The 27,422-nt window shown below is 37.5% G+C and overlaps 2 protein-coding genes and 1 pseudogene across 3 annotated transcripts in view; 1 reads left to right on the forward strand and 2 right to left on the reverse strand.

The window, feature by feature from the left end:
* Positions 1-8,207, reverse strand: part of LOC112484033 — a 19,179-nt pseudogene extending 10,972 nt beyond the window's left edge.
* Positions 1-8,221, reverse strand: part of SLC31A1 (solute carrier family 31 member 1) — a 31,733-nt gene extending 23,512 nt beyond the window's left edge. Inside the window, exon 1 of one of the 2 annotated variants that reach the window (XM_006917124.3) lies at positions 8,088-8,221. The gene's annotated coding sequence lies outside the window, so the exon portion shown is untranslated. The remainder of the gene's footprint in view (positions 1-8,087) is intronic. The other variant, XM_006917125.3, reaches the window with a different exon arrangement.
* A 154-nt stretch (positions 8,222-8,375) lies between these two features.
* FKBP15 (FK506 binding protein 15) overlaps positions 8,376-27,422 on the forward strand; it is a 51,116-nt gene continuing 32,069 nt past the window's right edge. Inside the window, exons 1-8 of the mRNA XM_006917126.3 lie at positions 8,376-8,579; positions 14,881-14,996; positions 19,575-19,659; positions 20,103-20,172; positions 23,292-23,366; positions 23,698-23,796; positions 25,454-25,603; positions 26,581-26,649. Of these exons, the coding sequence (XP_006917188.1) occupies positions 8,527-8,579; positions 14,881-14,996; positions 19,575-19,659; positions 20,103-20,172; positions 23,292-23,366; positions 23,698-23,796; positions 25,454-25,603; positions 26,581-26,649 (717 nt within the window). The 5' untranslated portion in view covers positions 8,376-8,526. The remainder of the gene's footprint in view (positions 8,580-14,880; positions 14,997-19,574; positions 19,660-20,102; positions 20,173-23,291; positions 23,367-23,697; positions 23,797-25,453; positions 25,604-26,580; positions 26,650-27,422) is intronic.

Genomic DNA, 27,422 nt, shown 5'->3' on the forward strand with positions numbered 1-27,422 from the left:
AGGGAAAGAATGATGGAGGTGAGAAAAGGAGGGAAGGAAGGTTAGCAGGTATGGTAAAAAAAGTATGAAGGGATGATATTAATTCTGATTTGTTTCTGGTCCCTAGCACCTCAAAAAAACACAGGTGATTGTTATGGCATCACCCATTTCACAAAATTATCACACATCCTACAATCATCAAAAAACCGGGGAAGCCAGTAAAAAACACATAGACAGATATTAGTTAGGCTCTCTGTTTATCTTTCCATTTTAATTTCCTGTGATAACCAGCTAATCTTCAGTATCCTCTATGTGGTAAGTACTGGTAAAAGTAGATGGGAGACAGTTCTTTTTTGTCCTAAGTTTATAACATTCACCTTACAAATTAGCTCCTGAGTAATATCACACCAAACAGAACTAGACAAATCTATAGGATCACGATAGAGGTGACTTTTGGTGAGGTTGCCTATACTAGGTATTTAAGATGTAGTCTCTGAATAACAAGAGATAGAAATTAAGATGTTTTCAAGAAATACCTTCTCATCTTTTTCACTGTTCATTTATAATTAAAATCTCATAGAATATCAGAACTAAAAGAGTCTTTATCAGTCTGATGCAGACGTTGAGCTAGCAATTGCACTAAATATCTATCCTACAGATATACTGACACATATGTGAAATGTCAGATAAACAAAGTTGTCCGTCGCGAGACTGTCTGTAAAAGCAAAATACTGAAAATACAACCAAAATGTTCACTGATAGGGCACTGATGAAATAAATTATCATATCCATAAAATGGAATACTTCTCCACCATAAACTAGAATAAGAAAGTTGTTTTTATATACTAATATAGAATGATCTCCAAAGTATGATTAAAAAAGCAAGTGCGCTGTATACTATCATTTGTAAACAAATTTTAAAGGGAAAAAAGTATATACATATTGTTTGTAGGGGTACAAGAAAGTGGTGACATTGTGATCCATAGGAGGGGAACTAACTGGTCAGATGTGGGTTAAGAGTAGAAGGAACATTTTCCACTAAATATCCATGTGTACTTTTTGAATTTTGAAACACATGAATATATTTATTTCAAAAAAATTAAAATTTTAAGTCCAACTCCTTTATATTATAGATGGGGAAACTGAGGTCCATGTTATTGAATAATGATGCTAATATACTCATTAGTCAACCGAACCCATAACATTTGCTTCTCATATAAGGCTTCGGTAACAGTAGGCTAACCGCTTTCCCCAACTCTCCCATTTCTCCAGATGGTTTGCCGGGAAGCAGCTAAGCAGGAGGGGTTTCTGAGCTTTACAAATCCTATTTTAGTGGCAAATAACATAGAAGTTCCTGTTTCTCTTGCCCACTCTCACCTTTCTGTACAAATAAGATCAAGTGTACAACTACAATTTTCACAAAGGCTTTAGAAAAGCTTTTATTTGCCTGGTCTGAATAGGACAACTCAAATTTGATATGTCAAACAAACAAACTGAAAAGGTCTTTTAGTTATGCAATGATAGAAGGGCCTAAGATCACCCAGCTACTATACTCCATTTCTCTGATACCTTTTGTTATTGGCTAAGCCACATGCTGGAATAAAGCAATCACGGTATGTACCCTTTCACACTCCTCTTACTGGATCCTTTTGTAGTCTTGACACATTTCCAATGTGTTAACCATGAGTGCTTTAGTATGACTTATGTAATAAGTTTTCAGACTGTTTTATAGATGCTGTGATAAGAGTGTAGAAAGCACTGGACTAGGCATCAGAGGCTCTGAGCTATAGACACAAGTTTCCGTTATTAGCCTTGTGACATTAAGCAAATCGCCTAAACCCAGAAAGTACTAGTTTCTTTATCACAAAATGGATATAAAAATACCTCCCCTGACAATCTCACAGGTTCGCAAGGCTCAAATAAAATGTCCAAATACTTTAATTCTAAGGTATAGTAAGTACGAAATATTATCAGTAACCGCTTACTCATTAGATGACAAAATTAATCTCTTAAAGGAGATGTCCAAGTCACACTCAGAGACCACTTTCATGTCACTTAAAGTATATGGCCTCTTATAGTTTGATTTAAAGAATACTAGCTAGTCAGATATATATATATACAGTTGACCCTTGAACAACATGGAGGTTAGGTGCACTGACCCCTGTGTAGTCGAAAATCTGTAACTTTTGACTCCTCCAAAACTTAACTACAGTTGTTCCTCAGTATTGGTTCCAGAACTTCCACAGATATCAAAATCTATGGATGCTCAAGTCTCTTGTATAAAATGGCATAGAACAATGCATACAGTCAGCCCCCTGCATCCACGAAAACACTGTATTCCATCTGCAGTTGGTTGAATATGCAGATGCAAAACCCAGGAATATGGAGAACTAACTGTATATTTATTGAAAAAATCCACCTATAAGGACCTTCACAGTTCAAACCCATGTTGTTCAAGGGTCAACTCTATCGGCAAAGCATTGCTTGTACTGTCTTCTCGTTATAATCAAAGGCAGGCAAAAGTACTTCTCACTTAAACTTTTCTTTAGTTACAGTAGATAGGATTTCAATTGTCTCTAGATCACAATGTTGTCGGTTTGCTTGTGAAGAATACTGGGAATTAATTTGGTGTGAGGCAGAAACTAGAAACCATCTTAACTGTTCCTTTTTTACTCTTCCCTCTTTTTAATTAATAAAGGATGATTTAATGAAAATGCACAGAGACTCTAAATGAAAATGAGAAAAGTTATTCAATACCTCAGATAGAAGCTGAATGGTGTGGTGGAAAAGTACTAGGCCAGGAATCAGAAGATCTGGGTTCTAGATTTGGCTCTTAGGGCTTATCATCTGTGTGATCCCAAGGAACTCAGTCTCTTCATTCATTCATTCATTCAAATTTATTGTGCACTTATTGAGTGACAGTACCACGATGAATCTCTAACTTAGAGAAGCCTAGTCTGGTAGAGAAGGGATACATACAAATACAATCATTGAAATAATTAAGATACAATATGAGATGTACTAAGATACTAAGATATAGACAGTGCACAGGGTTGTGTGGGAGCTGATAAAAAGCCATCAGAAAAGGTAGGAGAGAGGAATGGGGGCCTGCAGGTGCATAGTTAGCAGCATTCCTCTGCCTTCCATTTCATAAACTGAATGACGACATTCTCTAAATTGCTTCAAAATTATTTAAACACTCAGTATAGTTCTCTAATAACTCTATTACATATTCAGGGAAAGACTCAACTTGGCTCAAAAAGGTCCTCTAATATTTCACTGGTTGCTAGAGTTTTGCTCTTTATGAGTTCCCTCCAAATCATTGCTCATATTTACTTTTGCAATGCAGGTTTCCATCTCATTTCGCTGTATTGCATAATGTCCTCAGCCTACAAAAGCAGGTTGTATACAAAAGCCTAGGGCCTTTGTGTAAAGGAAAAGAGGTAGGGTGGACCCTCCTCAACCCTTTCCTTCTCTGCAGGGCTTTGCATTCCTAAGGATGGGCCCCTCCTCTGCTTGGGGATGTTACCTAAATTATGAAATATTACTCAAAGCAATGGAACTTCAAAAGCATTTCCTTCCCAGTCCCTACCATAAGATTTCTTTTGGCATAAGCTGCTGATTTTAATGTAGTAAGTATCAGATTCTTGGTGACTTCTCATTTCTGTCATAAACTACAGAAAACCCGATTTTTTAAATAGGTCTATTATGATAAAATCTGCATGGGGGAGTGGAGGTATCAACAACCTGCCTTCTCACCTCTCTCTCTTCCTCTAATCATGCCTGGCTTGCCAATTTTATATGGCAGAGATATCTGGGTGTCCCCTGGTCACTGATTTATCTGACATCTTCCACTAGCTGAAGTCATCTTGTCACTGTAAACACTTGATTTTCCAGTGATAATTACATCATCTTTTTCTCTTTTGTAGCACTTCTGGTGAGGGTGGCAAAAGGAATCCATAGCACAGCCAAATTAAAACAAGGAGAAGAACTTAAGGATCGTAGATTTTCCAGAATATGATATAAATTACCACCTTTAGAACAGTCATTTAATTTTATTCACATTGAGTCTAGAACCTTTACTTTCCTCAATTCGAAATTGAGATTATAATCCAAAAAACTGGATTGAGGTTTTTAAAAGATTAATATCAGTGCCCCAAGTAGTGTTTACCATGCTTTATTTCATTCAATCTTCATACAACTCCACATTCTAAGGAGTATTAGAAAAATGAAATGGCTACTCACATAAAGTGGGGCTAGGGAAACTTACTTTTTACTTCATACACTCCTAAACCATTTGAATATTTTTACATCACTATGTCATTTGGAATACAAAATTCCATTTCCTACTAGGCTAAGTATAAACTTGTCACCTTTCCCTTCCAGGTATTTGACAAACATGGCCTTGATCTCTTTTTCCATTTTAATCCACTACTTCTCTATGAATACTGTTGTCTTATACTCTTAGCAAACTATCCCATGAAACTCTCTTAACCAACCTAACAGAAAACACACTAGGCTAGGCTATTTTCCATTGTCATAGAAGCAACACTTCTGCTCTCCCTCTCAGTGAAGTTATGTGCTAATAAAGGGTGTTAGTTGTGTCTGTTCACAAACCAACTTAAGCTAGTCGTGCTTATTATCATAAATATATAATTAATAAGGTATTATGTATAGCAATTTAGTATAAATGAGAAGAGCGAGACAACGCTAATATTGTGTACTTACTAACTGCATGTACTACAGGCACTGTTCTAAGTGCTATGAATTAACTCATATAATCTTCACAAGGAACCAGATACTATTATTGTTCCTATTTTATAAAAGAGGAAACTGAGCAACTTGCCTTAGGCCCAAAGAACTAATACGTGGCAAAATAATTTGGCTCCAGAGCTTAAGAATTTAACTACTACGCTATAGACTTTCTTGTAGTTGTTCCTTTGAAAACCAAGTTGAAAGCTTTGGAGAGACTAGATAAAGGCGATACACATAACTACTCAACTCTTCTTTGTATGTGAAAGTAGCCACAGATAATATGTAAACAAATAAGCGTGGCTGTGTTCCAATAAAACTTTATTTACAGAAACAGACAGTAGGTTAGGACGTGACTTGGCCCTCACACTGTAGTTTTCAGGTCCCTGAGACCCACACTCTAAGAAGAGACTGTGTTAAAAGAATGGCAAAAAGATGTTTATATTTTAGGTTAAAATAAAATGTTTAAGGTCTGCATGTAATTAATATCTGTATGAATCCCTGCTTTAACTTACTTTTCATTAACCAATGACTGGCCCTACTTGTATTAGATAAGAGGGCAACTTTTATCTTGTAGGATATTTGTGCCTTCTTTCCTGCCTTTGTGTTTTTGCCAAAGCCACCCCTTCAATCTGGGAAGGCTTACTTGCTCACTTCCACTTAGAATCCCACTCGTCTCCAAAGCCCATATCTAACCCTACTCCCTCCTCCAAACTGGATATGATCACTTCTTTCCTTGAAATCTTACAATAATTAATTTCTACATATGGGATTTGCTTTGATATATCTTCTGTTATGGCTATTTGTATAATTCAATTATCCCCACTACGCAACTATTAATATTAAGTAATTTGAAGACAAGCACAACGACTAACTCATCTTCCTATCTTAGGCAACATCCTGCACAGTACCTTACACATAGCAAATTTTCAGATAATAGTTCTTGAATTGTGTTCTACCATTCTTTAGTTCAGTCACTAAACACTATATTGCATTCATCAGTACAGATTAGTATGGGTGTACCTGTATATTAAAGTTGTCATTTCTATAGCAAAATTGCTGATTTTGAAAGGAATTGTTAAAACTGCTGCTTCCCGATTAATTTTCAGGGGGTCAATACATTTTATAAACACATCTAAAAGCTGTCTAATTAAGCAAAACAAACAAACAAAAACGCTTACTTCAACCCGAGATCAGGGTTGTGCCTTACTTAACTGTGTATCCCCAGCAGTACTTAATAGATAGATGTCTGGATCTAATCCACTCCTTTTACAGAGTTTAGGGGACCTGGCCCAAGCTCAGAGTAAGTTGAAGGGCTTGGGACAGGAATTCAGGTTTCCTGATTTCTAGTCTCATAGTCTAATTCAGGAAGACAGTGGCTTTTTAAGTGCGCTCAATCCTGCAGTTTAAAGGCTGAGGAAGCCTCACCACTATCATCCACTTCCTTATACTGCCAATCAGAACCAACAACTGTGTTCCCACAATGTGATCTGGGCAGGCATATTTGTGGTGTTCCAATCACCAAAAAGTCTAATCCAGATTTTAGGATTTCTGCCTATCCGAAAAGGTTACTAAATAAAAACACCCCCACTCAAGAATGCAGATTAATACTCAAATGATCTTTCAATATTTTTTAAAAGCACTATTCAGATGTTTCAGAGACCAGTCCTGGGGAGAGGGGTTAAAAAGAGCTATATAACTTATGTAGTTCATTCTTTTATTTCCTTAAAAGTAGCCAAATTCATATTCTAAACAGAGCTACTGCAAAGGGTTCCTGTTCTAGTGCTTAGATTCCAGTTGCATCATTGCTTTAACACTGTCAACCTTCACTGCTTTAACCATCTTAATCTGTAAAATAAACACGGGAAGCATACAATAGCTCTATCCTTCCTTTTTACAGAAGAATTCTTTACCAACAAAAATTAGAGTTATATATAATATTTCTAGCTATCTTATTTCCCTCTTTCCCCTCCCTCAGAGCTTTAAACAATACTCAAATCATCTTCAATTAATAAAAGAGATTAAGCAACCCAGACAGTTCACAGCTAGTATGGCATTTTTATCTTTTTGGAAGCTACCTATAAAAGGCAAGAGCCATTACTGGGCTCTCTGGGTTGCACGGGAAAAAAATCCCAAGGGAGTAAATTAAGGACTAAGAAAACAGGGATGAATTCCATTACTCAATCTAACAAAAAAAATAATAAGAATCCATTATGAGAAAGACGGCATTGTGCCCTGTGACACAGGAGACATCAAGATGAATAAAACAGTCCCTGTCTTTGAGGAGCTTACAATTTAGAAGTACACAAACTACAATAAAAAGCATAAGTGAAGTGCCAAGAGGTTCGAAGTTCTCTGAGAGGAGGTACCCATCACTCAACTTCAATTTTATGCTAAAAGATTAAAACATTCAGGAAAGGGATACCTGTTGTACTAACCTGATTGAAAGAAGCCCAGAGTGAAAGAACTCCAGTGAGATCTATGGAAATTGATGCTACAGTGGGACATTACCTGCTTATCCACACTTTGGCTAAGCCAAGAGTACCTGAAGATTGTTCCAAGAATTATAACAGGTTAACCAAAGACATATAAGATACAGAGGGAGGAACCCGGAGGCAAAGAAGTCGGCCACAACTGATATTGACTTAGGTGTATGGCAGGGAGACTAAGCAAAACCCAGGCCAAGGTCGGGGCTAGGGATTTACAGCTTCTAAAGTTTCCTCCTTTCCATCACCCACCCCCAGAATATCCCAGCTCTCTTGCATCTAACCCGCATTGCCGGACTCCAGAGAGGGGACTTCTCTCAACATGTATGTCAGTCGCAATAACCACTCCGTATGCGCACACAGTGCTTACCGGGTTCATGTTCACCCATCAGCTCACTAAATTCTGAATCAAGAGACCAGGGTTCCAGGCCCAGTCTGCCCTTTACTGTGTGACCTCGGCCTAGTCAATCAAGTGCTTGGTTGCTTCTTTCTCTATTTGTAAATTCTGGGATTATGAGAATGGGATTGTATTCGAAGACCTCCTAGGTCTAAAAGCTTCTTGACCAATTGGCACACAGAAGCACTGGACAAATAGACCGTTTAATGAATATCGACATAGGCTACAGGGGTCTAGCGGCAGGGGCGTCAAGCCCGTTTTACAGACGGGGATACTGAGGTACCCAACATCCTGCCTCAAGGTCACTCCAGCTATGTCACTGTAGGGGCCGTGCCGAAAGCTCAGGTCTCCAGACTGCCAATCCCGGGCCCTTTCTCCTTTTGCCGAGCTGAGAAGAGTTGCGTGGAGGGTCCTTGTCCCGGAGGGAAAAGGACTGTGCTCGCGCCAGGGTTGAGGGAGGGAGGAGGCCTTACCTTCCCAGACCGAGACCCGCAACCGGTGTCTCCCTTTCAGAAGCTTAACCCGTCACCTCTTCAAGACACTTCTGAAGCCCCCTCCACTTCTGCCCGGCTCGACGTGTCCACGACCGTCACCGAGGCCGCCGATTCCCGCCCCTGCCCCGCCCCCTGCCTCGTTAGCCAATCCCTGCGCAGGACTTCGGAGCTCCCGCGGATTTCACCTCCTCTGCAGGCTGGAGAAGCCTTACGTCATGCGGCGCGCGTGCCCCGAGGCCCTCCCATTTGCCTTTGCCCCACCTCCTCCAGAGTGCAGTGTCTCCTCTTAGCCCAGCAACCGTGCGAGAGTTCGTCCTGCCGGAAAGCAGCACGCTGTCGCGGCATTTCACGACGTTGGCGGCAAAAGGCCTTGGAAACGCTCCGACTTCCTCCCAGCAGCGGGGCGAAAGCCAGCGCGATGTTCGGTGCGGGCGACGAAGACGACACAGACTTCCTCTCGCCTAGTGGCGGGTGAGTGACTGAGAAGCGTGGGACAGAGGGCGTGGCTGAGGAAGCCGCACAAACGGTTGGAGGGGTTGCTCTCTTATCAGACCTCTTCCCAACTTCCGGGTCCACACCTTTTGCCGCATTCCAGTGCTCTGCAGCTCAGAACACAGGCAGAGCTCTAAACTGTGCTGTGTCCACTTGCATTCTGGACCTGGCATCTCCCTTGGCAGGCAGCATGACCCAGGAGTTCGCTTTTTTTTGCTTTATGGGTCACGATTTCTCCTGTGAAATGCAGATGGTTGCTGATGAGACTGCGTTCCTTTTCAGAGTTTTTATGGGGCTTTTTCTTCTCCGTGGACAAGGGGGTGACACTTAAGAATGGGCCTTGGTGTGTGAGTTCCAGCTCAGATATTACCTTTTTGGCGCTTTCTGTTCTCCCACAGCCCTAGGCAGAAGGAATTGCTTTCTGTTCCTTATTCTCATAGAGACGTGTTTACCTCTATCCTTGCACACGGAACCTACTAGATTATGAGCCCTAAGAGGACAGGGACCTCTTATCTCTGCCTAGCTAGGCAGAGACGAGCTTATTTCTGCTCATCTCTGCCTAGCGCTCAGAAAGTACCTGGCACTTGGTGAGTGCTCAGAAAGTGCCTGTTGAATGAATAAAGCTGTGCAGTTGCACTCTAAATCTTAAAACCAATCTAAGAGACTGCAGTCGCTATCTCCTACTCTCCCCAGTCGTATATACTACCTTGGGGGTCCAAGTCTTCAATTAATCAGTTTAGCCATTTCCCTTGTGTCAATAGACAGCATGACTCCCCTCAAACTTGTGAGCTGCCAAGTTCTGATCCTTGCAGAGCCTTTCTTTGAACATCTGTTAATTAAGGAATGTATTGAAGAATGATAAATACACCAACATATATCCCTCGTTCTACTAAATCCTAAGAGGTTGTAAAGATGATTAAGCTGCCGTGCTTGCTCTCCAGTTGCTTTCAGTCCTGGTGGAGATTTCAATACATGAATGGCCATAAAATGACACTGGCTCTCTTTTGCTCTTAAATAGGATCTTTTGAGTTAGTGTGACAAGCTATGTGTTACCTATTCTTAAGCCCTCTTTTCACACTCACCACCTGTTCTGTCCCTACACCCACTTAAGATGACCTCTGTCCACTTATTTCCACGTTGAGTTTTTTTCAGTTGCTCAGTTATTTTAGAGATAAGCTGTGCTTTGATTCCTTTTTGCCCTATTCCACCCAAAACATTCACTTAAATTTCCACACAATCCAGCCTACTGCTGTTGACTGTGTAGTAAGCCCTTTGAATTAATGTTTCTTCATACCAACCTGTTTGTATATGGCTGTGCCTTGTGAAAATTCACAAGATATACTTTAAATTCACATTCTTCACTAGGTGAAAGTATTTTGGGAAGTCTACAAATGAATGTTAGGGCTCCCAACTTTCATGCAACAAGCAATCTAGTACTGACTGAAAATTACAGGGTAAGTAATGACAGTCATGTGCTTTTTTCCAGATTCCTGGCCTGAGATAAGTTTTTGGTGGCTCAGCTATGCTGCTTTCCTGAGCAGGCTCATCAAGGACTTGAAATGCTTTAGTTCTAGTCATGTGACTGTGCTCTTAAACATAGACAACAGTCAATTGAATGATAAAAGGCTTGGTAAACAAGTTATACAGATAACTTATTTTTTGTTCCCAGTAATAACCAGAAAAACCAAATCAAATTTAAGCTTGAGAATATAGAAAGTTTCACCATTATTCTCTGATTCAGCTATTCCTTCTTTGGTTTCTCTAAGGAAGTAGAACATATGACAGTAAGCACTGCAGCTGTTTTCACTTCCTCCTTTTATAACTAATTTACTATAAATACACTTATTAATTTTTAAGGATCTAGACTTAAATATATGAGTGACTTGATTCCATTTAGGATATTCAAGCCAAATAGAAAAGAGAGTATTAGTGCCTATGATGGCTGTTTAGATGATTGATAATCTGTGTTCCAAGTTTCCAGGCCTCTTAAAGTCCATGATTAACCTAGAAGTAGTAATCAGGTTTGATTTTTTTTTTTTTTTGTCTTAGTCCTTTCCTCACCAATGTGACTTGGAAATGAAATATGTGAATGCCTACTAAGTATATGATACTTGGCTTTAGCTACTACATATAGAGATAAGGCACAGTTTCTGCACCTAAGGAACTTCCAGTTTAGTAGTAGAATAAAAATCAATCCAGTATTAATAATCACAATGCACTTTTAAGGGGCCAGTTATATATATATACACTTATGTTTTAGATTATGTAAAAGGTATATGAAAGCAAATCTGATTAGCATAGTAATGATAAATCACTGGTACAGAGGTAGAAAATGATCATCTGGAATTGATCATCAGCACTTTTAAATTCCATAAAAGATACATTAAAGCCTAGGTTATAATGTTGGTTCTGCTCCTAGTTAGGAGTGCTCCTAGTTAGGACTTGGGACAAGTCACTTCTTATCATTGGCTCTCCATACTATTAAACAATAGAGTTTGTCCTAGATGATCTTTGAGACCTTTCTCGGATCTGTATTTTTGCTAATATCAGTTTATAGTTGCAGGAGGAGGAGGAAGAGGAGGAGATGGAGGAGATAGGATATGTGCACGTGAATATAAATCATATATGGTGTACTTACTCAGTGCCAGGCACTGTATTAAATAATATATATAGTTCTCTCTACTCCTCCATGAGGTAGTTTTTACCATTATACTCATTTTACAAATGGGAAATTAAGGCTCAGAGAGGTAAAAGTAAAAGAGCCTGGATTTGAAATCAGGCAAGCAGATAACCACCAGTCTGCCCATGTGCCATTATTATTATTTTAGAAGTAAATGATTGTTGCCACAGTTCATAAAAGAAGTACTTTAACAAAAAAAGGAACCCGTTTGTTAAAACATATTGATGTAGCACATATGCATCTGTTACTATTTATGATGAGAAAAGAAAAGGAGTTTAAAACTAAGGTTGGATGAAGACTTTGGCAACTAAGTTCATTGGCTAACATTTATTTTTAAGATGTAATTAATGCTGTAATGACTTTCCCCATGAATTATAAACATAGAGACTCAAGTCCAGAGTTAGCAAACCCATACTTGCTAACATAGTTATGGAGAACACTTTAGAAGTGGAAAATATAATAATTTATAAGCTTATATATAGAGTTCATTTTAAAATATTAATAGAAAATAGAATTAATGAAAGATAATTGGGGTGGCCTGGCATTTGGATTGATTTTACAGTCATTAATTGGCTGGCCTTTAGAGCATCTGTGGAAATATTGTTCACCTATGATACTTCTGTTTTTCCCTTGGGGAAAAAATGCAAATTAAAACAGCAAATCCAATACCCATAGTTTACCGAAAGTAACAAGGACAGTGCATAAGCTATTATTATAGCTTAACTAGTATCTAAACTTTGTAAATTTTTTACTATGTTAAAGGTACTGCCCAACTTTCTCAGAATCTTATTCTTTCAGGAATTCTACCCAGATTGCCCTGGCTAAAAGGAGAAATCTTGGTCTCTTCTAAATTTTATTAGCATCCGTTGATGTCTGATTTACACTAGCACTGCTCTCTATACTTGCAATCTCATTTAAACCTCTTAGTCTTTTTAAGTCAGCATTATTGGCCCCATTTACAGAAAACTGAAATGAAGCTAATAGTACACTACCTTGAGAAAACAAGGTAACAGTTTCAAATCAGATTAAATTTATTTTGCAAAATGCTGGTCTATAGTATACATTAAAATTATTGGGGAAAAGGCCAAAAAAAATTTTGGGAAGTTTCAATATTTACTTCATCTAAACTAAGGATGTCTTTGGAGAAGAGGAGCTTAGAGCTAGACTACACTTGGAATTCATTTATTGAGTCAGCCTATTACATACTAGACCTTAGGGGAAATATACAGTCAAGTGGTGATTATAATAAATAATCAGTTATCATATTATATGATAAATGATCGAATAACTTAAATCTGTGGAGCATAACTTCATATAACAACTGCCGGTTCTAGATCTCATGTTACAGCTTTCAATTATATATTATGTAATATCTAATTCCCTTGTTAAAAGTATATAAGCTCCTTGAAAATAGAACCCAGTTTTGCTCACCAGTGTCTACCTAGCACTTAGCACAGTGTCTGACACCCATTTCTTGAATAAATGAAGTATAGAGTTCTATAGGAACCTCCTGGAAGGTCATCTAGACTTTGAGATTAGGGTCATCTAGACTTTGAGATTAGGGTCAGCTAGACTTTGAGATTAGGGACATCTTCCAGGGGAGAGGAGGAACAGTATGTCCAAAGGCTGGAGATTAGAAAGATCTTGCCTTATTTAAGAAACGAAAAGTTCCTCAGTGTGGCTGTAGCATACAGAGATGAGAAATGGCCAGATAGGAAGCTGGAGAAATATGGAGAGTCTAGGTCTTAGAAGGGGCTTGTAAAGTTGTCTTGTGGAGTTTGGATTTTTATCTTGGTAATATTGAGGTGTTCTTGAGGTTTTAAGGAGAAAAAAAGACTTGGTCAAATTTGGATTTTAGAAAGATTACTGTAGATGCAGTGGGGAGAATGGGTAAGAAGCAGACAAGACCAAGGCAAAGAGATGAATCAGAAGGTTGTAATAATTCTAGATAGGTAGATGTGATGGTGGCCTGGATTAGGGAAGTAGCAGTGAAGATGGGGAGAAGTGAATGGGTTTGAGAAATGTTTAGCAAATAAAACCAAATGGACTTGGGCACTGGTTATGAACACCAGGGGGGAAAAAGTCAAGGATGATGCCCAAATTTCAGTTTCATTATGGATGTTTGCAGAAATGAGCTAACATAGTAGACCTGAGACCATTATCTTTAGAAAGTCTTGTTTACAATGTTGGCACTTGGCTGGCATCTGGGAACTTCATTGGTAAACAGTTCCCCACACTGATATAAAGCTTTCCGTAAATGATGAGTGGCTCACTCGTCTAAACTGTACAAACAATATGATTTATGACCTTTGCCCTCTTTTTGGGAGTCTAGAATTTTGGTACATGCTAGAGGGTTTCTATTTACCAGCCCCCAATAAAAAAACTTGGACACTGAGTCTCTAATGAGCCTCCCTGGTAGGCCATACTTCACACATGTTACAACTCATTGCTGGAGAAGCTTGCTCCTGGTTTCCTCTGGACTCTGCCACAATGTACCTTTTCCTGTTGCTCCTGTTGCTGTGTATCTTTTCGTTGTAATAGACCTTAACCATGAATACAACTCTATGCTGAGTCTGTGAGTCCTAGAGAATCACTGAACCTGGAGGCAGTCTGGGGACCACAACACAAAATGTCATTCACCAGGAGAGAGAGAGCACAAAGTAGGAACAGATTTTGCTGGGGCAGTGGGGATTGGAAGACAAGAGTTCTGGTTTGGATATATCGCATTTATGTTGTCTGTGAGGTATCTGTGTTGTCTGGCACTCAAGAGCAAATTCTAGGTTGGGGATACAGATTTGAGCATCGTCAGCATTAGGATAGCACTTGATAGCAAAGTAAATAAATTAGATTGCCAAGGGAGGGAGTGTATAAAATCCTGGAAACATGGACATTTAAAAGTCGGGTGAAGGAAGAAGAGTCCAGGAAGTTAAACGAGGACCCAGAAAGATGGGAAGACAACAAGAAATGGATCCCACTACCATTTATCGATGTCTTATTTGGGCCAGTCTCTTTTCCCACTCCCACAGGTATCCTCACAGAAGTCAAGGGAAGTTCGAAGAACAATTTAGTTGACAGTGTGAAAAGATGGCATGAAAGCCAAATAAGATAAAAACTGATAAACTGTTTAATAACAAGGAGGTTGTAGGTGACTTTAGCAAGAGCAATTTTAGTGGAATGGTTGGGGCATAAGATTCATTGCAAGGGATGATAAAAGAATGGATCTTCCTGGTAGGTGAAATGATAGAAGGGACCATGTTTGGTGAAGTGTAGTACAGTTTTATTTTGACTTAATAAACTAGTAAAAAGTAGGAAACTATAACTAGCTAAAGGTAAGAATTTATAGTTTGAAAAGACTATAGAGAGCATCTGGACCAACCACCTCAGTTTACCCATGCAGAAACCAAGGTCCAGACAGAAGAAATGGCCAAAGTCCGGATGGGTAAAGACAGCTGATGCTGTTCAGATCAGAAATACAATTTTGATTTCAAAGACACTTAGCTGCCACTTCCCGTATTGAATGGTTGGAGGTGAGCAATATTTATAATGATTCCAGGTTTGAGATATGTCAAATGAAATATCATTTTCATTTTCTATTAACAGTGCCAGATTGGCCTCACTTTTTGGACTGGATCAGGCAGCTGCTGGCCATGGAAATGAATTCTTCCAGTACACAGCCCCAAAGCAGCCTAAGAAAGGCCAAGGAACAGCAGCAACAGGTAAGTTAAGAGGTTAGGATTGGCCCCTACCAAGTTAGTTGAGAGGATAAATAGCCTTTTCAAAATGACATGCCAGGTTGTCCCTTCTTGATCAGTCTGGCCAAGCTCACCACCAGTGGCGCTTGCCTCTCTAAACTCTGGAATATGAATTCTGGTGGCTAGATAGTGTGCCCTTTGTTGGAAACTGATGGAGGAAGGTCTGCCCTGTGTGGACACCACTCTCAAAAACTCTGCCCAGGGCACTCTAAGTAGGTACTATCCAGTGTTTTGGTGAGAAGGAAGAGCTGCTTTTCATTTCTTTCACCTGGATAGGTTAGAGGTATGGTGACAGTGAATTTTTCCCGATTAGACAGTGATGCTCAGTGCTGTATCCCCTGTGTCTTTCATCATGATGAACACAAGAAAATTGAATGAACATTTGTTGAATGAAAGGAGAGAACGGGGACTACTATTTCTAAAAAGCCTTCCTATGTGTATGATTTCAAATGCTTTACTTAGATTTTCTTATTTTAATTCTCACAACAATTCTGCAAAATAGGTGAGACTACCACCATTTTAGAGGCTTAGAGAGGTTTAGGGACCTGGTCAAGGTCATACAGTAGTAAGTGACAGAGTTGAAATTTGACCCCTGACTTGATTCACTCCAAAGGTTCTCTTCCCTCCCCTATACTTTGCTGTCTTTGCATAAGAACCTGAAGAGGAGTGAGGGACTAATAGAAACAGCCCTGAGCTGCTAGCCCTGAACAGGTGGTGAGAGACATTAAATATTTGTTGAATGAAGTTGAAAGTATTGAGCGCCTTTTACATGCTAGGCAGAATGCTGGCACTCAGGATGTTGTTAGGTTATTTAGAGTTGAATGGTTGCAACAGATACTGTATGGCCCATAAAGTCTAAAATATTTACTGTTTGGTCCTTTACAGAAAATGCTTGCTGACCCCTTCTCTAAATCTTACTTGTCACTTCTGGCAGCTTTGCTGTGGATTGCTGGTCCTGTTCTCCAAGCCATACATAATTTGGCCAGATTTCTAGGAGGCCATGCCTTTATATTTCCTCTGGCATGTCTCTTCATCAGCAGTGTGCTTCTGACTAAATTTAAAGCGGTTGAGTTAATGGATGTGGATAAAAGTAAACAACCTGAGTCCCCATCCAATGAAGTAACTTGATTTTTTTAAATCAGAAAATAACAACTATGAGTTAATTATACTTTTAAAGAGGAATTATAAAGGCATTTCAGCTTAATTACCTATACAATCTTATGTAGGTATTTACAAATAAAAAATAAAGTAGCAGTATAGGAGAACTTTCTATACAAGGGGTATTTATATAAGCAATCTTTGTGGAGGAAGATGGTGCAGCATAGTTCTTGAATCTCTTTAGATTTCAATATAAAAACAGACAGCAACTAGATACAAAGGACAAACCTATGGATAACATTTACAACAAAACTAGTTGAAGAGGTATCCTCATAAATCCCAAATATAAGCAGGTATGGACAAACCACTAACAGCCACAAGCCTTGCATGGTGTCAACATTTGCATGGGAGAAACTGGAAAGTGTCTTGCCCACTCTAGTGGTGGTTGACCATGGGAACTAATAAAGAACTGGAGCACTCTTGCTCTTATGAACTTGTGAAACTTACTGTGGTGACCTTCCAGGACAGATCCCCACACTGAGAAGAACCTGCTAGGACTGGAATTGAGGATAGAGATATTAGTAGTGAAGGAGAGAAGATCCAGGTAAGAATAGGAATAGAAATAGTGTCAAGAAGTATCAGGAGGAAGCCACCCTATTTTTGAACTCTATAGGAAAAGACCAGAAGAGGGAGCTTTATGAAGTTTAAAAAAGTCACCTTGAACCTCTTAAAAAGTTCAGAAAAGCAAATTTCACACAAAAATAAGTAATAAAGTGTCAGAGTCAAACTCCATACAAAGTTATAAGAACAAAGAGAGCAAGGAACAGAATAATATCCCTACAGACAGTGAGAGCTCTCTTTTGTGAGAATGTTTCTTACAGAATAGATCAAAACTACAACCACTTATTAACATTAAGAAAGTAACATAAGACGAGATGAGAACATAAATGCAAATTAGAAAATCTCAGAAGTAAGTCACAGAATGCAGGCAAGACTTAGCGATGTAAGGAAAAATACTTCAGAAATGAACACTAAAAGGAACAGAAGAGTGAATAAACACAACAGCTTATGCCTCAAGAGAAATAGAAGGTTAATAGAAATTGTTTAAAATTGAAAATTAAAAAATTAAGATTTCAAAAGAAAGTGACAAATATTGAAGATAACTAAGAAGATCCAACATATAGAACGTACACATACTTATATACGTTTGTGTGTGTGTGCGTATTCCTGAAGGAGAAAAAAAAGGAAAAAGCACACTGAAAACAAAGAACTTTGCTCAAAAAAAAAAAAAAAAGTTGAAACTACATCCTAGTAAAAAAAAATGTCCTTGTGAATGGGGAATTCAAGAATCTGGACAATATTGATTTCAGAGAGGAAGAACTGCTAAGCCAATGAGAAAATATGACTCAACCCTCTAGCAAGTCCAGGAACAACCTTTCATTTGCAGAGCATTAGACAGGGAGATAAGAGTGTGCTGGGAGAAGTTAAACTAACCTGAAAGAGGATGCTAGGCTAACCTTTGGGAGACAGTAATTGTTTCAGACTTGTCCTGATAACCTAACTCTGGCCTTAGTTTTTTTCCTGTCATACCCTGCTTATTGGGAGAAAAGGTTTTTTGTAGTATTACATACAACTGGAAAGTGCTGACTGAATTAAAAATTAATTGAAGGTTTTTACTAAATAACGAGGAAAACATGAACACCAGACTAGAAAAATAAGCAAACATAAATGGACAATTCATGAGAATAAAACAAATGGCTGGTATAAATCTATAGAAAATGTTAAATTTGTGCTTCCCTATAATCAGTAAATGCAAATGAAAGCAACAATGAGATGGCATGTCCCTTTTCCTACTGCCCCCCTCAAATTGGTAAAGATTTAAAAAGCTAATAATTGGCCGGGATGCAAAGCTGGCGGTCATGCTGGTGGGACTATAAACTGGTATGGCATTTCTCAAGGGCATTTTGTTAGGATGTAACAAAACCTTACAATTTTTTATATTCTTTCACCCCACAGTTCCATTTTTAGAAATTTATTCTGAAAAAGTAATTAGAAGTACACACAAAAATGTATATTTTAAGGATGTTCACCATAGTATTATTTATAATAGAGAAAAATTGGAGACAGCCCAAAGAAATATCAAACAGTAGGAAATGCGATACATTTTGGTAGACTCATAATATGATATTTTATGTAATCACTAAAAAACATTTTTAGGACTATTTTGTCTTTGTTTTGGAGACTATATTGAAGAGTATAAGAAAATGCCCATACTAAATGAGAAAAGAAGGTTGTCAAATCATGTCATTAATTTAGTTTAAAAAAAGATAAAAAAGCTGCAAAGTTTGTGTGTAGAAAAAGGACTAGGAATAAATAAATTATCAACATGAGTTTTTGAATGGTGAGATTATAGGTCATTTTTCTTTTTTTTATGTGTTTCTATATTTACTAAGTTTTCTACAATGTACATGTATGTACTCTACAATCAGAAAAAAATGGGTCAATACTGTTTGCAAATAAAACTAACCGAGTAAATTTTAAAAGATCTTACTGGCTTTATTCAACACTTTATGAATCAGGCAGCATCTAATCTAGCAGATAGAAAGGGCTCTGAGGAGCAGGAACAAAGAAATTATATTAGGCAACAAAGCGGGTTGGTTATTTTAGGGCCACCTTCCTTTAGGGGATAGCAGAGATCTGTCAGGCAAATTACCTAACCCGTGCTAATCAGGCAATTCCTGATTAACTGGTTTAAGATTCCATTTCTGGGAAAGCCAAAACTGTAATTAGGTCTCCATTTGATAATGTGGACCTTAGCATAAGCAACTTTATTTTGGGCTTGTTGTCTTGTTTTTATCAATACAAAATAAAAAATTTTTTAAAATTAAACAAGGATGCTTTTGAAAATAAATTCTTGGTTGTTATGTCAATTCCGATGTTCTCACTATTACTCTGTCAACACATTCATGAGGCGAGTGTAAATATGCGATTTACACTAAACATACTATTTTAAAACAGTAGTGTTATTCTATACCACTGCATAAGTAATGGGTGTGATTTAAATATAAATTTTCTACTCCATAAGTAAGGGAAGTGGAAATAACTTTACTTTTACTTATAGATACCAAAATATTGAAGGGAGAAAAGAAAGTAGATGGAATATGACCTTGCTTTCTAGGTAAGACTTGTTTGGAATGGAGTAGGAGTCCTGGGTTCTAGTCCCGGGCTTGCTACTATCATTATGTAAGGCACCTAGATTCTTAGAGCCTCACTTTCCTCATCCCCAGATGAAGTCATAGGGCTTTTTCATGGATTAAATGAGGATAATGGTCAGGAAAGCATTCTAACACTAACTATAAGGCGTAAAGAAGAATTTTGAAGCTCTTTAATATTAAAAATCAATTTCAAGCAAGAAATGAATGACAACTATGTTTTCATCTTTAGGAAATCAGGCAGCACCAAAAACAGCACCCACTACAACAGGCACTTCCACAGTATTGGTTGCAACAGCAGTCCATGCATATCAATAGTAAGTAGCTGAGAAGGAATGCTTTCTGAAGTTGGGGAGTGGGTTAAGCCCCTGTCTTTTTTCAGTAAGCCTCTGTTCATTGCAAAATAGCTATTAAGCCTTTCCATAGAGAAGTATCAGTAATGTTTTTAAACTTTTCATGGGGAGAATTCTGCTCATAGAACTTAGAAGAGCCATTGTGTTGTTTTCTCTCTCTCAAAAGTGCTTGTACATTCAACAGCTGCCTTTCTAAGTACTCAAAGAAAGCTACTCTACTGAGATAGGAATGGTAGATATTTAAAAAGTAAAGAAATTGTATAAGAGCTTTAAATTATAAACTGCTCACCTCCATTCCTTTCTAGAGGCTAAATGCCTAGAATCCCCACTTCTATGTAGAAGAAAAGAAAGCTGGTTCTTAATTTAAAGAAAGTATTAATACCTCTCTTTTTCTTTTGCTTCTGTAGCACAAACGGTCAATATGTAAAGCAGGGCAAATTTGGTGCTGCAGTCCTGGGGAATCACACAGCCAAAGAGGTGAGATTGCCCCGTCTCGTGTACAGTCAAGCGTCCCAAAGCATACTGATGAGCTGGTTTTTATCTGGGCTTGTCCAATGTCTCTCATGTATCAGAAGATTAGAATGATTGTTTGTATTGAATGTGAATTTTTAATATTAGGTATACAGTAACATTTATAGTCGCATTTTGCTTCCTATTGTGCATTAAAACAAATCCAGTCACTCAAAATCTTTAAGTTTGACTTTTGTGATATGGACCCAGCTTAAGAATTTGGGGAGTTTCAGAGTAAAGCGTTTACCAGGGACATATACCCGTCTGTTAGGTGATGAACAACATTTACTGTACTACTTAGAGCAATATGTCTTTGTGCCTATGTTAAGGACCAGTGTTTATCCTTTGAAAACTTGATGAGATAGACAGCTGATCACATGGTAAAATATTGGTTTGGGTCAAAAAGAAGATGTGGCTAGAAGCCCTGAGACTGATTTCCTCTTGTGGATTGCTCCAGAAGGTTTTGAACATAGTTGAAATTATAAAATTTCAGAGGTCCTGAGAGCATGGAGTCCATGTTTCTCAGAGAGTCTCACACAGAGAGAGATAAGATGACCTGTTTGGATAACTAATATAATAGACAACACTCATTTGTATTAAAAACACACAAACAAAAAACTTAATTATGGAAATTTGGAAACATATAAAAGTGGTAGGACTATAATAATGAACTCCTAGATACCCATTACTAGGCTCTAACAGTTATTAATCTTATTTCACCTTAACCCTAGCCTGTCTTCCTTCTTCCCCTGCTCAGATTCTTTTGAAAAAATCTCCAGCATACAATTTTAGCTGTCAACATTTTCATATGTATCTCTGAAGGATAAGAATTTTTTAAAACATAACCATTATGCCATTATTACACCAAAAAAAAACCCCACAATAATTCTTTGATGTCATTCACTGCCAGCAAGTATTCAAATTTTCCCAATTGTTTCTTCTCTTTTTTTTTTTTAAGTTTGTTTTAATCAGGATCTAATAAGGTTCGTATATTGCAGTTGGCTACTGTGTCCTTTAAATCTTTTATTTTACCATCTCGAGGTAGAGAAAGTCTGGTTGTCTCTGATTTTGTTACGTTAGCAGCTATCGACGATTATTATCTAGACCTATCATTGCGGGTTGCCATTTGGATCATAAAAATCTGGCCTTGGGACTTTACCACTCTTCACAACCAGATAGGTTGTGGCTGGTAACATTCCTACTGTAACAATTATAAAAAAGGAGGTAAATAGCAAAAATTACATTTTAAAATTCATCGAAGGAAATGAATTTTCCTGTGGAAATTATGAGGACTAGATGAACTAAAATTTCAGAGAGGGAGGAGCCAGTGAACTGAATGTTTCCTTCCCTTGTGACTTTTCCTTAACGACTAAGACTAGACTAAGCATCAGGTGTGGCCTGAGCATCTCCTGGGGACAAGAGACATTGGCAAAAACTAGAGGAACTCCAGACTTAAGATTGTTTTTATCCCCTGGGACATTGCTGAGTTCTGGGATGGTGTGGAAGTCCAAGGGCTGTGCCAGAACAGCAGAGGGAAACTTCTGCAGTCTTGTGATACATAGGAGTTAAAGTCCTACTAATAGAGTGAGGAACTGTAACAAGCAACAAACATCAACCTTCCTCTCAACACATGTGCTAAATTTTGAACTTCAAGGAGAAGAGGCTAAAGAACTCAGCTCAGAATCTGATGGGCAGAACTTTCAAGACTGAGAAGTCAGAGACCTTCTAGGTTCTCAATCAAAAGCCTAGAAAGATAATGCTTGAGAATGGAGACAGCCCAGAAGTAGAGTGACTTAATAAATCTATGATCCTTCCCTGACCAGCTCAATCTATAATTGGATTGCATTGAGGTGAACAGCCCCTGACTCTTTCTGGCTAACATAGGATAAGGAAAGATCTTTCTAGTGTAGGATTGTATATGAGCCCCCATAGTCTCTCCCTCCCCTCTGGGGTTGAATTTTAATCATTTGTTTAACAGGTTTTATGTGTATGTTTTTATGTGTATAAACATATATGAAACAGAAAATTTGCCATTTTCACCATTTTAAAGTGTATAATTCAGTGGCATTAATTACATTCACAATATTGAACAACCATCATCACTATCCATTTCCACTTTTTCATCACCCCAAATAGAAAATCTATAACCATTAAGCAACTCCTCATCCCTTTCTCCCTTATCCTCTGGTAACCTGTAACCCACTTCGTGTGTCTGTGAATGCCTGTTCTAGATATTTCACGTAAGTAGAATCATAAAATATTTATCCTTTTGTGTCTGGCTTATTTCATTTAGCAAAACGTTTTCAAGATTCATCCATGTTGTAGCATGTATCAGAATCATCCATGTTGTAGCATGTATCAGAACTTCATTCTTTTTTTATGGTTGAATAATATTTCATTTTATGTATAGAACACATTTTGTTTGTCCATTCATCAGTTGATGGTCACTTGGTCGTTTCTACCTTTTGTCTATTATGAATAATGGTGCAGTGAACATTGGTGTACAAGTATTTGTTTGCATTCCTGTCTTCAGCTTTTTGGGGTATATACTAGGAGTGAAATTGCTGTGTCACATGGTAATTATATTTTTAACTTTTTGAAGAACTGCCAGACTGTTTCCACAGGGGCTCTACTGTTTTATATTTTCACAGCAATATATGAGGGTTCCAGTTTCTCCACTGCCTTGCTAACACTTCATTATTTTTTCACTTTTTTAATAGCTATTTTAGTAGGTGTGAAGTGGTACCTTATTGTCGTTTTAATGTGCATTTCTTTAAATGACTAATGATGAGCCTCTTTTCATGTACCTGTTGGCCATTTATATATCTCTTAGTCACCCCACATACAAATGAAAACACCAACAAAATAAAGATATTGCTAATTACAGTTAGAGAGTAAGGCCAAAATGAAGAGATTAAAATGGATAGTGAGAAGATATTTAAAATCCAAGCTTTAAGGGATGAACTGAGTTTTGAGTTTTATGCCTGTATGAAGCACAACCCTTGACACCTTACTACTATTTTTTTTGTATTGCTTTTTAACTTCTGTTCACTCTCTTTTTTCTGCCCATCTTTGCTTGAGTACAGTATAGGATTCTTCTTTATATCAGTCAACAACAGCCAGTTACTGTTGCCAGAATTCATCTCAACTTCGAGCTAATGGTAAGACTATCCACATTAAAATCATTCACTCCCTTGTGATAGGTTCACAGAAGAGATCGGTCTATGCATACCTGGCAGTAATTAGATACACTGCTTAGCCCTGAACGCCAGAGTGGGTGTCTTAACAGAAGCTTTTAGAAAGTCTCTTGGCTGCCTTCTGGGAATATGGACTCAAGGATGATAGGTGGAAGGTGGCAGGGAGGAAGAAAGTTCCTTGGTACCTCTCTTTGGGTCCACCTGAGTCAAGGCACTTCGGTATGATCCCTGGCAGTCAGATTTATCTGCCGTGCTGCCTGTGGTTGAGTTATTCCAGCATTTCTCTGTTCCCTAGGTTCGGCCCAATAACTATAGCACCTTTTATGATGATCAGAGACAAAACTGGTCCATCATGTTTGAGTCAGAAAAGGCTGCTGTGGAGTTCAATAAACAGGTAATACCATTTTGTTCTTCCTGTGAAAAGCCAAACACTAGTCTGGAGTGCCCTTGATTTTGAGAAAATAGATGGAAAACCCATAACCTGCTATATTTTGTTAGTGGCAAGCATAAAAAACCCACTAAATTTGTCACAAGCTTATCGTATTTCAGGTAAATAATAGGAATACTTATTGAAATTGCTTGAAAATGAGACTTTAAGAAAAAAAAGGCTAAATGGAAACTTAGTTTTTAAAAACCATTCTACTTCATAAATTATCTTAAGGAATGAATAAAACTGTCTTTTAAAAATAGTGTTTTAAAGGAATTTAAAGAAGTTACTACATGATCATTGTAGAAAATTTAGAAAAGTATTTTTTAAAAAAATCAATCATAATCTTACTACCCGAAGAAATCACTGTTAACATGTTGTTTCTTTTTTCCTACACATAATATATATAAGTAGATAGACTCCTTTAAGAGTTCCATATCTTGCTTGTTTTATTTAACAGTATACAATGCATCTTTTCCCTCCTCAGGAAAAATTATTTAAAAACATTTTTGAAAGCTGCATAATACGAATGTTTCTTTATTTAGTCATTTTCTTGCTTTTAGGCATTTAGGTTGTTTTCTGTCTCTGAAATAAATGATACTATAGTGAGCATTTTTGTATATAAGTCTGTCTTTTTTCCTCTCCTCTGCCTCCCTTCACCCCTTGATTATTTCCTTAAGCTAGATTTCTAGAAGTAAAAGATTGGGTCAAAGGGTTCAAATATTTTCAGGTTCTGTATACACTTTGGCACACTGCTTTTTAGAGAGCTTGTACTACACATTCCTATCAGTTCTCTGTACCTTTGGCAACATTTACAATTTTATATTTCTTTTAGTCTTGTTTGCTTGGTAAAATGATACCTTATTGTTTTAGTTAGCATTTATTCGATTACAATAATGAAACTTTTAAAGAAGATGAGTAGCAAGTTTCTAATGTATACTATATTAAAACATTGACTAAAATGCTATGCCACAAAAACAAACTGACTATAGAATTATATTCATAAAGATGTATCTGACTTCTTTGTCTGAGATCTGTGCTGAGATAATATGACTAAATCTATGGGTGGTGGAGATGTGAATTCTGGGAAGGCAACATGTTTTTGTAAAGGGCCTTTTTTTCCCCTGGTTTATTGTCTTTAAAAATGCTTTTTGAAAATTTTGTAGAAGCTCCTTTCCTTTCATAGGTTCTCAAACACTGAAGCAGTAAATCAGCATCATGGTAATGATAACTAACGCTTATTATATACTTACTATTATTTGCCAGGCACTGCGCCAGGTACTCTACTTGTATTAGCTCAATCTTCATAACTACCCTAGGAGATATACAAAGCTTTTATCTCCATTTTACAAAAAATCTCTATGTAATAAGGTTTACAGAGGTTGTTTGGCCAAGGTCACAAGTTAATAAACCCAGGTCTGTACCCAGACAGCCTGACTTCAAAGCAGTACTCTTAGACACTTTTGGTTCCTGGCAAGATTACTGACTTCGGAATGGTTTATTTCTAAACATATAATCTGTTTTGTTAGTGGACACCACTGTTTGGAAAAGAACATTAGCAATAATGGAATGAGTACTTACTGAGCTTAAACTAAGTTCATGCAGCTTCGGTTTTGTCTGGCAGGTGTGCATTGCCAAGTGCAACAGCACCTCTTCCCTGGAGGCAGTGCTCTCACAGGACCTCATAGTAGCAGAGGGCCCTGCTGTAGAACTTGGAGATTCTTTGGAAGTGGCCTATACCAGCTGGCTCTTTCAGAATCATGTGCTGGGCCAGGTAAGAAAGTATGCCCTGAAAGTTCTTTTATAATTTAAATAGCATGAGGTCTATTCACATGTAAGGTGGTATTACTATAAATTGCTCCTGTTGGCAAATAGAAATATTTTAGGAGCCCTGCTTTACTCACTATGACTGCTTTTGGGACATGGTCATGAATTGCTAGTATATTAAATCTGCTCAGTGCCATGATGTCTCTTCTTCTTAGAAAAAATGGAAACCAGTTTCCCAAGAATTATTTTTGGTAATTGTTCACTTGTATGTCTTGTCCTTCTATACCATTTTTAAACTTGAATATATTCTGATGGAATTAGGTTTGAAAACTTTTTAGGTCTTCCTCACAGTTATTTCTTTTCTTCTTATAGTAGATACTGTAAATAGGTTGGGCTTATTGTGTTTTAATATTATTAAGCCTTCAAAAGCAGTATGGTATGATGAAAAAACTTGAGACCGAGTCAGAAAAGTGGATTCAAGTCCCAGTTTTATCCTAACTTCACCTTGTTGAGTCATTTAAGTTCTTAAATGTTTTTCTCCCATTGGTGGATGGAGGTTAGTGGTCAGTGGCAGGATTGGTGTCAGCATTAAATGAGATAATTTATTTGAAAAAATTTTTAATTTTTAAAAATTTTTTAAATTTTTTATTTAGTTATTTAGTTTTGAAAATTTTTTATAGGTGAAAAATTCTTTCTTTTAAATATATGGTGATAGAAGCTATTTTTTTTTCTTGACCTATAAAATCAATGCCTCAGAGATGCTTAGTGTGATAATACCATCCTTTAGCCATGATGCGATTCTATCTTTTACATCTCTTAAGAGCTATTTTTCCTAGTATATTTGATATTTCCTATTCCAGAAATGCTATGTTGGTATATAGTAAGTTGCTTATCATAACTATTATTATATATTTTTACATTTTATTATATATATATTTTTTAATTGGCCAACCTCAGTTATCATTTACTTTGACCAAATTGTAGGTTTTTGACTCCACTGCTAACAAAGATAAGCTGCTTCGCCTGAAATTAGGATCCGGAAAAGTCATCAAGGTAAAGGCTTAACTGTGTTCTTACATGGCTTTATCAGTTGTAGTGGGCTTAATTTACATTAAATTTTGTGAACTTTCTAACCTGGGTATTCTTCTGAGAGTCTGGAAGGCTTGGTTAAAAAGTAAAAGGGGGAAAATGTGTTATGTTATCTGCATTTAGGAGATTTTTACTTATAAGACAGTATACTGTAGTCCTCCCATCCTTGCTTTCCGCGATTTCAGTTACCTGCAGTTAACTGTAGTCTGAAAATATTAAATGGAAAATTTCAGAAATAAACAATTCATAAGTTTTAAGTTGCTTACCATTTTGAGAAATGTGATGAAATTTCTCTCTGTCCTGCCCTGGATGCGAATTACGTTCACCCAGCATATCTACACTGTAAACGCTACCTGCCTGATAGTCACTTAGGGCCATCTCAGTTATCAGATCTGCTGTCAGAGTATCATAGTGCTTGTGTTCAAGTAAACTTTATTTTACTTAATAATGGCCCCAGAGTCATTTACATAACTTCTATTATAGTACATTGCTACAGTTGTTTCATTTTATTATTAGTTATTGTTGGTAATATATTACTGTGTCTGATTTGTAAATTAAACTTTATCATGGGTATGTATATATAGGGTTCGGTACTGTTCGTGATTCGGGCATCTACTGGGGTCTTAGAACATATCTCCCACGGATAAGGGTTGGGGGAACCACAATATTAAAGATGGGTACATTTCTCTATTATTTACTCTTTCATCCTGTGACTCTGAAGAAATTTTTAAATCCTC

Source organism: Pteropus alecto, unplaced genomic scaffold, assembly GCF_000325575.1.
Source record: "Pteropus alecto unplaced genomic scaffold, ASM32557v1 scaffold226, whole genome shotgun sequence".
NCBI lineage: Eukaryota > Metazoa > Chordata > Mammalia > Chiroptera > Pteropodidae > Pteropus > Pteropus alecto.